This window comes from Alligator sinensis, unplaced genomic scaffold (genome assembly GCF_000455745.1).
Source record: "Alligator sinensis unplaced genomic scaffold, ASM45574v1 scaffold846_1, whole genome shotgun sequence".
Lineage (NCBI taxonomy): Eukaryota > Metazoa > Chordata > Crocodylia > Alligatoridae > Alligator > Alligator sinensis.
In genome coordinates this window covers 1,694,769-1,710,587 of record NW_005842230.1, presented here as the reverse complement: position 1 = coordinate 1,710,587, position 15,819 = coordinate 1,694,769, and the positions used below count along the sequence as shown (strand labels likewise).

Genomic DNA, 15,819 nt, shown 5'->3' with positions numbered 1-15,819 from the left:
CCCCCCCCCCCCCCCCCCCCCCCCAAGTGAGGCTGTTCAGTTTGGGTCGCTGGCCCACTGGGTGATAAAAAGTTTGTGATCCGGCCCCACATTCAAAAAGGTTGGACACCCCTGATCTAGGCAAAGGTTGACACAGACGTTCTAATTCTGCCACATTGCACATATGCTCATCTTGTATTCTTGCGTAGTAGGTAAATCCTGTTTGTCTTATCCATGTGAGCCATAACATTAAATTCACTGAGAATACTTTTGTGACAAAACTAAGCAGGATATTCCTCAGAGTGTTAACTTCAGGGCTTTCATGTATGCAGTAGGTCTGGTGTTAGGGACCTCTTCCATTGAAGTCAATGCAACATTGTCTGTGAACGTGTGCAGAGAGCGCCATGGGAACACGTGTATAGAGTGTTGTGGGAATGGGAACACGTGCAGAATTCCCTGGCTGAAACACTACAAAGTCTCTGTGAAGGCATTTAGCAGTGTGCTCTTCAGCCAGGGGGTGATAAGGGGCTCCTCCTTAGCTCTCCCCAACCCCTACGGGAGCCTGCCAGTGAGCCTGATAGGGGTCAACCCAGCATCTGCTCCCAGTCTGGTCCTGGATCAGTGACTGTTAAAGACGAATTCTCTTCTCCCCTACTGAGAGCAGAAGAAGCTCTCGCAGCCCATCTTCTCCATTTCCTGCCCAGCAAACTGCATCTCTGCTCCCTATGGTCTGTCAGGGAGCCAGCCAAGCTTCCTCCCTCCCACATGGATTGGGGGAGGGTGAAAAGAGCACTGTGGGATGCTGAAGGACTGAGAGACCTCTTGTGCTATGTGTAACTGTCCACTTGTTACGTGTGGTACTACAGAAAAGTTCACATGGTTGAAACAGGCAGTTTTGCCATTTTTGTGGCAAATCCCCCAGTTTTGTGGTGCTACAGATACCCTGAACATACAGCACTATAAAGACATATATAGCACTACAAATGTATCTCATGTCCATGGCCTTTGCTGTTGATTTTATCGTCCCGTAATCTCATGATCTTACCAAATTCTATTGTGGTACACCAGATCTGTTGTGTGTAAATTATTTTTGCAGATTTTTGAGTGTGCACACACAAGCTAGAGTGTAAGAAGTTAAATACTACACTGATAGGGCAAGCAATAAAACTAAACAAACACACTGAGATGTTCTTTTGACATTATGATAATCATAAAATCAAACCCCTTTAAAACACTGATATAGACTTCTTTACAGTTTCCCTGTGCTGTGGTTTATATATTTCAGGGACATCATAATATTTATATAAGAAAAACGTGTTTTGACTAAAATCATATTCAAATGTCCTTTTACCCTCCTGTGTATTTGTTTTTTGTAAGATTATATTTCTTAGGAAAACAGAAGAAAATCTATTTAGATGTTCCTGAAACTTGCAGTTTAATTTCAAGACTGTTAAGAACTGGTGGGATAAGGTCAGGATTGTGAAATAAAAATAACTTGGCTTATTCTTATATATCTGACCTTTGTTCATTAGCACACTGTAATCATATTGGTTAAGATTTTGCGAAAGTGGTTTTTCCTTTACTCTTTCAAAATTAAACAGTTTGTTCAGAATTACTGTATTTATTCAGAATTACCAGCAAAACTATTTTGTTACTACTATTTAATACTTTCAAAACCAGCATATCGTAACTGTATGATATGTTGGATTTACTCTCTTTTTCATTGCTTTTTGCTGTTTTTTTTAATATTGAAGGTGTCAGGTGGTATAAAGGATATTAATGGCATTATATAGTAGTATAATGTTTCACATTTTTTTCCATCGGCTGTACAGCACTTTACAAATATGAAAGCCTTGTTCCTCAGATGTGTCGATGATCAGAGGAGTGGGGCGGGAAAAGTAACCCCAAACTGTTTTTCTGCTTCAACCAGATCTGGGTCTGGCTGACAGGTTGTTCTACCCCAGGTTGTTCAGGAGCCCAAAGCACAGTGTGGCCACCAACCCTCCTATTTCCAAAGCATTTCCTACAAAGGGGAGGAACACAGGTGGCCATCAAATATTCTTTTCTGTCAAGGAAAGACATTTTCTCCTCTAAGGCATCTTTTTATGTTTCCTGTTCATCTGTAGTAACAAAAAGAGGTATAGTCTGGCCTTAAAAAGTCTTGCACAGTACAACATTAGAATGACTTCATATTAGTTTCCAGTTTATAAAAGCAGTCTAACATAGTGCAGAGGGCTGGCAGGAAGATTGGTTAGTGAAGCCCTCTGAAGGTAAAAAATGTTATGTAAGTGTTAAATAATACTATTTAATTTCTTTCTCCATGTTAATTCTGAAAACCATGAGGCCTAAGTGTGTTGGAGTAATGTCTTCAAATACCATATAAAATCAGGGTATGTAATAGTTTGAAATTCATACTCTTGTTTATGATGTATGGGAACTTTTCTGACAGTTTCCACTCAGCATATTTTATCTTCTTCACATTAGTTTAACCTTCAGAAGCAGGCATTTGTCTGGTAAAGGGCTGTATAGCCTAAAATATGTGGACAGCAATATTAACCTTCAAACAATTTTTTGACAGCCTTTGTCACAAAAAAATTTTGGGTGTAGCCAATAAGCTGTAGTCTACTCACAGATGCAGGTCCAGTTCCATGGGTCCTTGCCTACACTGAAAACCAGTGTAAGGTTATATTCAGTATCTCTAGGGGTATCAGGGCCTGGCCAAAGAGACTCAAAAGAAAAGTGTTGTCCTCTTCCAACAAATAAAGTCACAGGAGCAGCAAAGCATGTGGCTTTCTATCCATATACCTGGGGGATGAATTTGTCTCTTAATTCAGAATTACTTTAAACAACTCTATCTCTATAATGGGTCCCAGTTATGAGAGGTACCTAAAATGCCAGGCTCTCTCAACTCCTACAGAGTTCAGAGACAGTCAGGAGTGCTCAGCATCTCACATGACCCTCTCACAGTCAGCTTGCTTATATTTCTTAAGCCACTAAGAGTATTAACAGAGAGACTTCATAAATAAAAAGAAAAATACACCTGAACAGAACATAGTATTTCTTTGATGTCTCTTCTGAGTAAACTGCCTACATATGATACTGTGCAAAGCTCTGATACTGCTTTTACATTAATTTATCATGTGTCTCAGAAAGTATAAATAGAGTTGATTGAAATTCTTCCCATCACTAAGAATGCTGTATTCTATATACTGCACAGCCACTGAATAATTAATCTTCAGAACAGTCCTTTCCGTAAGGGCTGTATTATCACTAGGGCTACCCCTGTTTTATACACCGTGGACCAGACTGCAAGAGAAAATCCTTCTTAGGTACTTTTGAAGACAGCAAGAAAAAAGGAAGAGTGATTTACTCATAATCCATCCCCATCTCCCTTCCCATCCATGAGCATGTGGACTACCTTCCTTCTCAGTCACTCAACTTCATGCAGTCTTTGCCACTGTGCAAATGTAAAGTTATGGAGGCAGTTACGCCTTTTAAAGTATTTTACCTTATGCCTTACTTCCAGGCAAAATGTTTGTTTCTTTTCCTCCATTATTACATCAGCTACTGTTGGAGGCAGCCATGCTAGCTCTTTGCTCCTTATACCTGTCTGTTTTTAAAGGCATCTTCTTTTAAGGTTGTGGTCCACAGTGTGAAAATGTGTGAGAATTCCTAGTCTAGAATTCAGAACATACACAAGGACTGAGAAAGTCCTGCATTCTCCTTGGAGCTCTGGCCATGATGTCCTCTGGGACTTTAGGTAGGTCTTCTATCCTTTCTGAAGCAGTTAGTCTCTAAGGTGTCACCCTGCCCTGCCTTCTAACTGACTTGACTAACATATCTATGTTTCTCTTTGTATTTTGTTGGCCTGAGATACCTCTAAACCCTCAGCCCACTGATTTCTCTGGAAGCCGCATGACAGCCTTGTATTCCCTAAGCAATAACTGAGGCTGTGATAAATCCTGCTTTCTTTGTGCAATACAAAAATGGAAAATTTCCATGTGTTAATCAAACCTGATTTTACCTTGATTTTTAAAATAATCAACCCATTTAAGTGATCAAGTACATTCTTGCTGCTGTGGGACTATTTGGCAAGATAACAGGATGCCTGTCTCTGTATCTCTGCTTCAGGTTCTGCTCAGTTCCTCCTCACAGTAGTTCTAGAAAAGCAAAACAAAACAAACTGCCATTATGAAATGAATGACAATGAAAGATCAATCATTCTTTTCCCCAGTCTAGGGCCCAGTAACTCATATGCAGAAAAAAAGTTTCCTGTGGTTTGATTCTACATTCCTCCAGGGTCTGTTAAGGCCATTACTCAAGGAGCAGAGGAACAGCTGGGAACGAGAACAAAGCAGTCATTGGCACCCCTTGGAGGAAGGAAAGACTGAACCCCAGGAAACAGCTGATAGAGCTAAACTCGGCTTGTTTTTTCACCCTGTTCAACAGTTCTTGTGCCATGGCAAACAAAAGCTAGATATTCTGATTTCTTTGCTGTTTGGTTTATGATGTTGACTGAGTTTGTTTTGTAAAGAGCTGTGGGAAAAGGTAGGGAGAACTACATCTCATTCTTTTCCTCTGTCCGTGAGTTCCTGTCCTGATGAAAACAGTAAAGAGCTGCATTGTGTTTCTTTCCCCACCCTGTTTCCTATGACCCCAGATGCCAGAGTGTAACCAGGGCATTAGTGGTAAGTTGCCCTTCTCAGGACAGTAAGGGATGTGTGCGGAGTTTGGGTCTACCTTCAGATATCATTGGCTTTGGTTTTGGATTTCAGGTTCTTCTTTAAATGAAGAAAAGGCAGAAATCTTTTTATAACATCTTCTGTTTAAATAATAAAATTGATGTAATGGTGCCCTTCAGAAAAAGTATAAAAATGAAGAATTTTAGCTATCAATGTTAAAGATGCTAATCTCTAAGATAAAGTATTTCCATGTCAGGTATGAGTGGAACCAAAACTGGGTGGTGTTGCACTGAGGTGCATGCCAGTAAAACTGCTTGGAGCAGCAGCAGAAGCATTGGAGATGGCCTGGATTTCTGCCTCATTTGAAAAGTTGTGCTTCTTCATAATTTCTGTTCTAGAGGTATCTAATGGGACATGCCCAACTTTTGCGGGGGCTGGTCTGCATGTTTCTTTACCTGCAAAGACTAGACAATGATCCCTCTATGCACAAATAGTCCCTATGTTATATCAGGAATGACTACAGGATTGAAGATAGTGCTGTACTCAGCTCTGATCTTGGGCAGGATTGGGAATACTGTCTTGGCAATACAGTAATGTGACCTTTTAGGGGGTGCATTTATTTTGCCCATTTCCAAGCACGAGGCAGAATTTGACCTAATGGTAGCAGATCCTTAATTAAGAAAACATACTTTCCAAAAATGTTAATGCTACAATACCTAAATCAAGGGATACAACCTCATTAATCAAGTCAAATACTTAACAACAATCCAAGATTGTTGGATTGTTGGAACAAATGCATCTTCAGTCTTTTGCTTCCTGTTCTGTTCTCATTTTTATATTTTTAAGACAATTTACTATGCCTTCTTATACCCTTTGACCTGGTAGGGGGTAAGTTAACTGTCTTTCTCTGACTCTGATTTGGAGACCAGTGGGTGGGTATACTCTCAACTTAATGTACTGTCTTCTAGCCACTTAATGGGAGTCCTGCAGTTAAAAACTCTATGGATTCAATTTCTTTTGTCATTTAGTTCTTTTGAATTTCTGGCTATGATTGGAAATCTCCTTACTTTATTTATACTCTAGGAATGTGAGCACTAGATAATTATTCTAAACTTTCAGGGCAAAAGGTTTGTAACTATGCAATTAAGGTAGGTGGCATGGCTTCCCAATCCTGTCGATATTCACCATCCATAAGGAATCCCAGGTCTATCCTTGCATATTAGGTTGTCAGTATAGAAATGAGCTTTTCTGTATACCTTCCTGGTCCCTCAGCTTTCTGTGGAGCTGTGCTGACAAAGATTTCTGAGTCTACAGTTAAATGCTTCTCATTGCTGAATGGAGGAACAGTAGGAACCTCAAGTTAATCCTTTTGGGGCGGTATTGACTTTTAGTAGAAAAATCCAAATACTGCAAGTACTGCATATCACCCAGTGGAACATGTCAGATAGAGTGCTCCATCTTCTCCAGGCTGTAATGTCACATATAACTCCAGTGAGCTGAGGAGCTTCTGTGGTTACAGAGGAGGAAAATGTCACATTTTCTCTAGTCCTTCTTTCAGTATGCATTAATCACATCTGCCTTGTATTTGTGTTATTTTTACCTCTTGTCAGCCTCTCTGCAAAGTATGTGATTTCACCTCATATTTCTAAAGAGGAAGTATTCCTAGCAAGTTCAGCTATCTGCTTTTCACTAGCCTAACCCAGCAGTAGATTCAGATTGTCTATGAGACCATCTTATGTTGCTTGGGGCCATAGGGAATTTTACTTTAGTTACCAGAGTGAGGAAAGTATACACACACACACACACACACACACACACACACACACACACACACACTGGAAAGTATAGGGGTATATATTATACTCTGTATCACTATACTCTATTTATACTCTATTCAGGTTTATAGGAGGAAACTGTTACCTTATGGATTAAAAACCTAACCAAAAAAGGAAAGTTGTGTCTGAAGATCGAGAAATAATAAGACATTATTGTTTCCCCACCTTTAAACTGAAAACTGTTTGTGCATATATGCTTCTTTATACCATTTACAAATGCCCCAAGTGGGCTGCAATTTTAGTTACTCCTTCCTAAGGCAACTCTGGCTTGCCTCATAGTGAATCTTTTAGACAGTAATAAACTCCTGGTAATAATAGTGATGATCACCATCTCAAATAAATATCTGTTTAATTTTGAACTAGAGTCATGACTATGCTAAAAAAAAAAGTATATCCCAGCAGTCCCATCTGTTTAGAAAGGTACAGGAAATTTCTAAAATGACTTCTGGCATTTTGATTGCTCTGTTATTTAGGCATAAGTATTAAGGTGGTAAAAATGGGTCCATCTGTGGGAATCTTGTCTGTGTTAAGTCTTCTACAAGCCTTAATGATGGTAGCACAACTTGCAGATAGCCAGCATACGACTCAACTGGAATCTTGTTCTGTCTGCCCTTCAAATCTGAGTGTTGTGCATTTGACCCTTAGAGGAAATTAGAAATGTACACTATCTCCAGGTCATGGTCAGTTATTCCTGTATCTAGAATTGTTCCTGGTTCAAGTTGGAAACTAATGCCTTAATTCTCTTTTACTCGAAAGCTGCACAACACAGTATTAACTAACGCTGTTTGGCTTATGCATTGCTTAAAAAAGAGCTTCAAAGGGAAAAAGTGGATACTTTGCCTTTTTGTGTTTCTTTAGGAAATACAAAGAAGACCTGACAGAGATTTTGTTGCTGCTGCTATATGAACCTTAAAATATCATGTGAATCTATTTTTTCCCTGAAAATCTAGTAAATAACACAAAAGTAGTATATGCTGGGAGCTTTCTCTACTGTTAACAGAAGGAATGTGGATGGTGAATCCTAATTAAAGAGAACATTTTCCCTACAAGTGTTTAAATCCATTAGATGATTATTTTAACTTTCCTGGTTTCTCCTAATATCCATGTATTTTCTGTTCTTTAGCAGTGCATAGCCATGTATAGTTATCAGGGGAAAAGGCAGACAAGACTTGAATTTCTAATGTGAAAGAAGAAAATAAAATGAAAACAAACATTAAAAAGCTATTTCTAACTTCTTTATATGTCAACTGAAATGTAAAAATGGCACAAATGCATTTTTCCTTTGTGCATAATAATTAAAATGTTTTCCATAAATTTATTTATAGGAAGGTGTTTATTCACAGAAATAGTTCATGTGCCAAAATAATTATATTAAATGAATATACATACATCTATAAAATGTCATCTGTCATGTCTGAATGTAGAATTTCATCAATTTGTTCCTGGTCATTTCAGAGAAATGTTGTGACTATATATGATTAGCTGTAGGAAAGTAAAATCTGCTTATATCTTTGCATTTCAGTATTGCCACTGTATAGTAGTAAATCTATGTGTTTGATTACCATAGGCTGGAACTAATGGTTATATGGCTCCTGAAATTCTGATGGAAGAAAATTACTCCTTCTCTGTGGACTGGTTTGCTATGGGATGTAGTATATACGAGATGATTGCAGGTCGAACTCCATTCAAGGATTTCAAAGAAAAGATCACTAAGGATGAAGTGAAAAGAAGAACCTTAGAAGATGAGGTAACATTTGAGCATCCAAACTTCACAAAAGAAGCAAAAGATATTTGCACACTGTTCTTGGCTAAGAAAACAGAGAATCGTTTAGGAAGCAGGTATGATTTGTTTCCATGGTTAATAAAGCCTAGTCATTATTTAATACAAAGGAATGCAAAATCTTGACTTTCTACATAGATTCAAATCTTCCCATATACTCCTGGAAGTGGAAGAATCCTGCTCTAGCTCTATCAGGTCTGTCTTGGAAGACCATGAAAATGGGGAAATGTTGCTCTTGTCTTCCAATCCCACCCCAGAAATTCATAGAAGTTTCTCTTTGGAGTTTTGTGGGGTAGGTTCTACATGGCTTTGGAGAACAGAGAGGATGTGGGCCAGTAGGAGGTGGGGGATCAGCCTCTCTCCACAGGATTGTCTTCTTTCTTGGCAGTCAGCATGCACATATTAAAAATGCACTCCACCTACATTAATGAAATGCATAGTGTCTGGTCTCTGGCAGCATGTAGGAACTATTCTGACAGGGCCCAGAACTTCAGTATGGAAGGACAGACACCCTGCCTCCCTCAGGGCCTGCGGATACAAGCCTGCATCATCTGCTTCTTATAACCGGCTTCTTATCACCTACCCCAGCGCCCCACCATGTTAAAGAGCGATCTGATGGACTGTTGCAGAATGTCTCGGACCTCTTATCATCCCCTTATAATGAAGGATACACTTTGGGTGTGTCTACACGTCACTCTACGGTGATGTAGCGACATTCTACATCGCCGTACAGCACACTACGGCGACATAGTGTTCATGTGGATCTACATGCGTTTGGCATCTACATCCCTATAGCAGCACACTCCCTGTTATAGTGCGCCTCTAGGGCAATGTAGCAGTGAAATCTAACCATACGCCACATGCACAGCACAGTATGGGGCAATTACCGTGCCATGCTTTAGTACTTCCAAAAGAAAATACTAAAGCACAGTGCCATAACAACATTGCTGTATAGCAATGTGTAGACACGCCCTTTGGACCCCAGTCCTTATTAGATATAAGTTCTATTTAGGACTTCAGTGAAGTTTTTCCTTTGTTAATGATCGCTGGATTTGGCCCTGGGTCAAAAGCTGTTTTGTGTCCCAAAGGCATTCTAGGTCTCAAAAGCATTTTGTGTAAGATCATTGGAAAGATAGACGTTATAATATTTAACTTTTAAAATAGCTTGTGTTGATACATAATGGAAGATGCTAATAAGACAGGATAAATACAAAGCAATCCAAAAAGTATATATATATAAAGAATAATAAATAGGAAATTGGTGTGGCTATATTTAGAATATTTAATTATTTTAATCAAATATGAATGTAAATTTACCAGGTGTTTAGCTTTGCCATTATAATGGTATCCAGAACCTCTCAAAATTGTCAGATGTATAGACTCAGTGAAAATTTGCAGATTTTCTCCTGGTTGTTTTCTTATTTTAATGTTAAGACAGTATTGCAGAATTTTCCTTGCCTTTCTACTGCAAGTAGTTTTCTATAAAATGTGAGTAAAATATAATTAATTTATTTTAATGATTATGATAAATAAGGACAACTAGCTTTTGTATCTAGTCAGTTTTCACAACAGTTTTGAAAGCAACAGTATTGCAAATGCTCCTGGAAGCTGGTATGTTATATCTTTCTGAATTTTATCTGTGAAAGATATTGTTTTGCAGTTCTTATGCAGGGACATCTTCTGTTGAAATCACTGGGAATTTCTCTTTGAAGATTTTGCACTCTTATTACTGCACTGTGGGCATGTCTACACGTCACTGCCACAGTGCCATGTTTTAGTACTTCCTTTTGGAAGTACTAAAGCATGGCGCAGTATGGGTGGTTACTGTGCTGTGCACACAGCACATGGGTAAATTTCACTGCTATGTTGCCATAGCAACACACTATACCTGGAGATTGCGCCGCTACGGTGACATAGCTTCTGATCACGTGCAGACACATGTGATCACTACATCACCATAGCACACCATATGTCAGTGTAGTGCATCACTACATTGCCATAGGGCAATGTGTAGGTGTGCCCTGTGTGTTATAAAGAGTATGTTGAACAGCAGGATTTATGAACCTAGAAAATATAGCCTATCACTTGTTTAGAAAACATAATATTTAGTATCTAATGCAGTCAAGTTAATGAAGATTTTTACAGTCAAATAATAATTAAAATTGATCCATGCATTCTAATTTGTAAATCAGGATATTTGCTACTAGTGCATCTTTACTCAGAGAAGTATTTAGTGTGTAGTACAATAACAATAATAATACAGTTAGAACTTTCCATCGGCTATTGCAATGCGCTCTGTGGACTCCCACTAGGCTGCTACTACCTTCAACTCCCTCCATTGTTCTGACTGCAGCAACAGCCAGTGGGCTTCCCCTCCCTCATTTGGATTCCACTACTGGCTCCCACCCCAGGGGCCAGTGCAGCCTGGGCCAGTATAGCCTGTAGTGCTGGGGGAGCCTGTGGCCTGGTGCACTTGTGAAGTGCAGTGCAGCAAGAGAGTCAGTGATTGAAGAGCTGAGGATGAGGCGGGGATGCACAAGGTGCAGTGGAGAAGGGAGACACCTCCCCACATGGGCAAGCAGTGCAGCAGGGGGAGGGTGCATGCAGTGTGCAGTCTTTGGGGCCTGTGACTTGCACTGGTGTGGCCCCTGTGGCATACGGTCCCCATCGCTGTGGCCTGTGGGGGATGCAGCCCACAGCCACTTAGAAGCTGGACAGGCCTGACTTAATATTACCACAATACTATTCTGGTACCTATGCCACAATACCACCCTTCTGTCTGCTATATGTTACATTATCTGTTAGCAGTGGGAGAGGTGCTTGTAGATTGTTACTTATGCAAACTTTTCATTTTGTCACTTGACATTTCATACTGTTTTCTGTATGTTCTTTTCTGTTTGTGTCACTTGATGCTTTTGAAGGACTGGGAAAAGGTCCTCTAAAATCTGTACTAGACCAGTAAGCAGAACTACAGATGGAAAAAAGATGCAAGGGGAAGAAGGTGCTGGTTGTTTAAAGACATGAGCATGGAATTCAGTTATGAGCTGTAGAAGAACCTTGCAGTATTGGGGAAGGGTCACAGTGTTATTCATGAACAAAATTGTCCCTTTTTTCCTTACCCATATGGTGGACAAAGTGAGGGAAAGGTAGCCAGCCATGCTGTGTATGACTTTGAAAAAAGCCTGTCTGTGCCTATTACACTGGAGATACTATTCAAGAGCAGATCATCCTTATGTAAAGATTAGTTCTGTAATTCTGCTAAAGTCAGTGAGACCTTGGGTTAGCTACATAAGTGCCTGTTGCATAAGGTAAAGCTGCTTAAGGGCAGCTTTAATTTGCACACCTGACCTTTTGAAAGTGTTCTTTTTGTAGTCAAGATTCAGCATTGTTAGTTCATTCAGGAAAGATGAACCTCTTTTTCTCACCCCTGGGACTTGTGCATCACTCTACCACACTGTCTGGCTGCATCTACAGAAGTTGTTTATGGAGGATTAGCAAAGGACTTTGGTAGAAGTTAGACAAGTTTATTTGGGTTTTTTTACCAGAGTCATGCAAATGTCAGGTTCTCACAGGGAGAGTTCAAGTACATCTTCTCAGACTAGTTAGAAGAAGTGTCAGTAGGTTCCAGTAGATGGCGTTCCTGTAGCTTCATTTTTTTAAGTAATTCTATTCTGGGTGATGTCAGAAGAAAATGTATTATGTCAAGAGAAGAAACACTACATAAATCTATTGTGAAGCCTTCATCAAGTTCTGATGTGTTTTATCACATATTGTAGGAACAAAAAGCAAAATAAAATCTGTCTGAGTGGGCTGATTATAAATCTTGCCCAGTTATTATGGGAGGACTGACAGATCTATGAATGTCTCAGATCTGTGAGTTCCTCTGATTGACCTCAGTTCTATTACTCTTTAAGCTAACAAAGAACAGGCTCCACAGCTACATCAGTATTTGTATGTCACTAGCTAACCAAGCTGGTTCTAGGTTTGCAAGATCCTTTACATATCAGGTTAATGTTTTTATACTGTACTCATCACTGTAATGTGCATCTCCCTTGCCCAGCTGTCTAACACAGGGGTGGGCAATTATTTTGGGTGGAGGGCTGCTTGCTGAGTTTTGGCAAGCCATGGAGGGCCACATGATAGGCAGCCAGGGGCAGATAAATATTAATTTTCTAATTTTTTTAGTGTCCCCACGGGCCGGATAGAATGGCCTGGTGGGCCACATCCGGCCCCCGGGCCGCATTTTGCCCACCCCTGCTCTAACATGTCTCATATGGCTATGCTCTTCAATCATGCCTCTTTACACCATTTGGTGGCCTTAGGTGACCTGTTTATATTAACCGGGAGCAAGAAGGTGGAGCCAAAGTGCAATTTTCAAAATAGGGAGCTGGAGAGGGCAGTTGAAGAACACCTACTGCATTCAGCTGGCACCAGAATCAGAAGCAAACTGAGAATGGTGTTCAACTTATTTCTGATTCATGTGTGATGTGGGCCCTTAGAAGAGCAGGACTGTCTGCAGTCCTGTGAGTCTAAGACAGCCTATTTTGGTGCTTTTTCCATGTTAATGAAGATGATTAGCTAGGACAGAAATGTATATGGTTCTTTTTAACTCTTAGGTATGTTTTTCTTTTTTCTTTTTTAATGTTAATGTTGATAATAGTAAGGTGGCAGAATAGATTTGGTTACAGAGGGGAAGTTGGTATGAAAGTATTAGGAAAGTGATTTAAGATTTTTGTTAGGGCACCAAACTATGAATCTGACTGTGATCCTGGAAACCTTTATTTGCTTAAGTTGTTCTTACTGGAGTAACTCTGTTGACCTAAATCAGGCTAATCAACTGAGTATGGAGTATTTCTGAGAACAAAGGTTCTAGTACTGGACCTTGCCTGATGGTTTCATGATATGAACAGATAACCTTTCTGAATTAAGGTAAAGCCACTAATCTCATTTCTGCTTGTCAGCAGTCTCGCACTGAAATATTGTTCCCTGAGTCAATGTGCATTAATCCCTTGTACTCCCTCCTACAGTGTACTGGAATTCCATCTCACTTTATTCTTAGGTCATTATGGGCTTTTAGTGTTTCTTCCTTTTTTGCTTCAGTTCCACTAAGAACCTTACATTCTTGGCTAAAAATGGGAAAATATCCTAATCCACTAGTCATATAATGACACTTGGCTTTTGAAGGAAAATTGAGTTAAAATTAAAATAGACTCAAACTGTGCAGTTTGAACTTTCCCCAAATCTAAAAATTTCCTGTTCTAGATCTGTAATTTAGCCCTAGGACTATGTCTGTGTTACATACCCCACCTTCCCTGCACCCACCAGATTTGTGTGTTTGGAAACCTGCGCACCACAGTGTTGACTAACAGTCTGTTGCTTTATTGCAGAAACTCAGATGATGATCCAAGAAAACACAGTTTCTTCAAAACAATACATTTCCACAGGTTGAATGCAGGCCTGATAGACCCCCCTTTTGTGCCAGATCCATCAGTTGTCTATGCCAGAGATCTTGCAGACATTGCTGACTTCTCTGAAGTGCGAGGAATCGAATTTGATGAGAAAGATAAGAAGTTCTTCAAAAAGTTTGCAACAGGTGCTGTCCCTCGAGCCTGGCAGGAAGAAATTATTGAAACAGGACTGTTTGAAGAATTGAATGATCCTAACAGGCTAGATACTGGAGGATGTGCAAACGGAGGTGAAGTTAAATCAGGAGTTTGTGTGCTGTTTTAAATATCACATCATTAACAAAAGGTGTTAAGATGCACCATGGAATTTTCCAGATTCTTGCAGTGTTTCAAAAACTCAGCTAAGCTGTTAGACAAATCCCAGCTGATTTAACATGGGACATCAACAGGACAAGTTAGGACCCTAAATTGAATAGACAATATTAATTAATCTTGTTCTAACAAAAGAGATAATGTCTTTATTCCACTGGAGACTATCAAGATGAAAACTCATGTTTATTTTAAGAAATTTAGGAATATAACAATCCACCAGTGTTCCTGTGAAATGCATACTACAATGACATAGTCGGAAGGCACCTGTTTTAAAAATAACTGAGTCTGACATTTTTAATATGCTCATTTCCTGTCTTGATTTCTTTCCCTCTACATCTTTTTCTCTTACTGGATCAGTAGATATATTAATGGATACCGTAGTCTAAATATAGTTTTATTTGTTCTTATACAAAAATTGATGCACTTCTGTTTGTATTTCTATTTTTAAACATCCTGAATTGAATTATTTTGGGACTCATTTCTGCAAAAAAATTGATATTATGTCAAGTGCTTGCTACCTAGAGAGGTCCTAGTTACTACTCACAGCAGTAGTTTTTCTCTTTCTTATACAGTTTTCAGTAAGTTTTTAAATTTTGAAATAATAGTCTCAGTGATTAGACAATTCAGACCTCATGCATCACATCAAACTTAGGGATCTCATTGGCTATCTAAATTTCTTGATTTCTTCTAGCTTGTAGGTGGTTCAGTTGTGAAAATTCCAGGTTCTTCTTATTGTAGAAGGGTTTCACAGTCGACAGAAGTGAGGATTTAGTTCAAATTCTCCTTCAGGTTAATGTCAATAGACTGAGGGTGATATTGCACCAGTGAAATTTAGAGCAAAATTTGACTGTTATTATATAAGATTATACTATTAAGTAAATATACCAAGTATAAAGAAATAGTAATTTATTGGTGAATGCAGATTCTTTTTTGTTACCAAGTTTAAACTTTCTATCAGGTTTCCTGATAATGTATCTGTATTTTGGTGAATCCTGTAGTTTAAATTAAACTACAAATAGATCTCACCAGTTTGTAACTGGCTTTCAAAATGAAAACTGTCTAAATACATTAGAAATGTTAATTCAATAAGACACAAAAATATTGTACTATTTTTATAAGTGCTTTAAAGGTGGAAAATTATGTATATATTTATACTTTTAATCTAAATGTATAGTTTACTAGTTATTACAAAGTATTTGATATAGTGGTTTTTATTTACCTATTTTTGGGCATCCTGATTTGAATTATATGGGGATCCATTTCTGCAAAATATTGGTTACATGAGATGCTAAAAGTGTAGTGACTAATTCTACTGCGCATTAGCGCATGATGGCAAAAGCTGTGGTAAAGTGCTAATCCACAATAGAATTAGTCTACAGCAGTGGTCTCCAGCCTTTGTAAGTAGATCACCTTTGGCATTTAAAAGCAACCACAGGTTTACCATGCGCCACTGCCACACTTCCCCCGCCCAGCAGGTAAGTCTGTAGGGCGGGGGGGCCGATCAAGGCAGAAGGAGAAAAAATTATTTGGGGGCACGCTTCCCCAGCAGGTAAGTCTCACCTGCCCAGGGCCCCACTCAACCTACCTCTGCGGCACTGTCCCTCACCACAGGGGACTGAATCTAGCTCCCGCCCCTTCCCTCCCCCATGGACTGACCTGCTGGGTTGGGCTATGTGCATGCATGCACGTGGGCACTCAGTCCCCCACTCCAGCCTTGGATTGACTCCAAGAGGCTCCAAGATCTACCACAAGAGGCTCCAACATCT

General features: G+C 39.4%; 1 protein-coding gene across 1 annotated transcript in view; it reads left to right on the top strand.

Moving 5' to 3' along the window:
• Positions 1-14,264, top strand: part of GRK7 (G protein-coupled receptor kinase 7) — a 22,528-nt gene extending 8,264 nt beyond the window's left edge. Inside the window, 2 exon segments of the mRNA XM_006027279.3 lie at positions 8,064-8,335; positions 13,664-14,264. Of these exon segments, the coding sequence (XP_006027341.2) occupies positions 8,064-8,335; positions 13,664-14,006 (615 nt within the window). The 3' untranslated portion in view covers positions 14,007-14,264.
• The last annotated feature ends 1,555 nt before the right edge of the window (positions 14,265-15,819 follow it).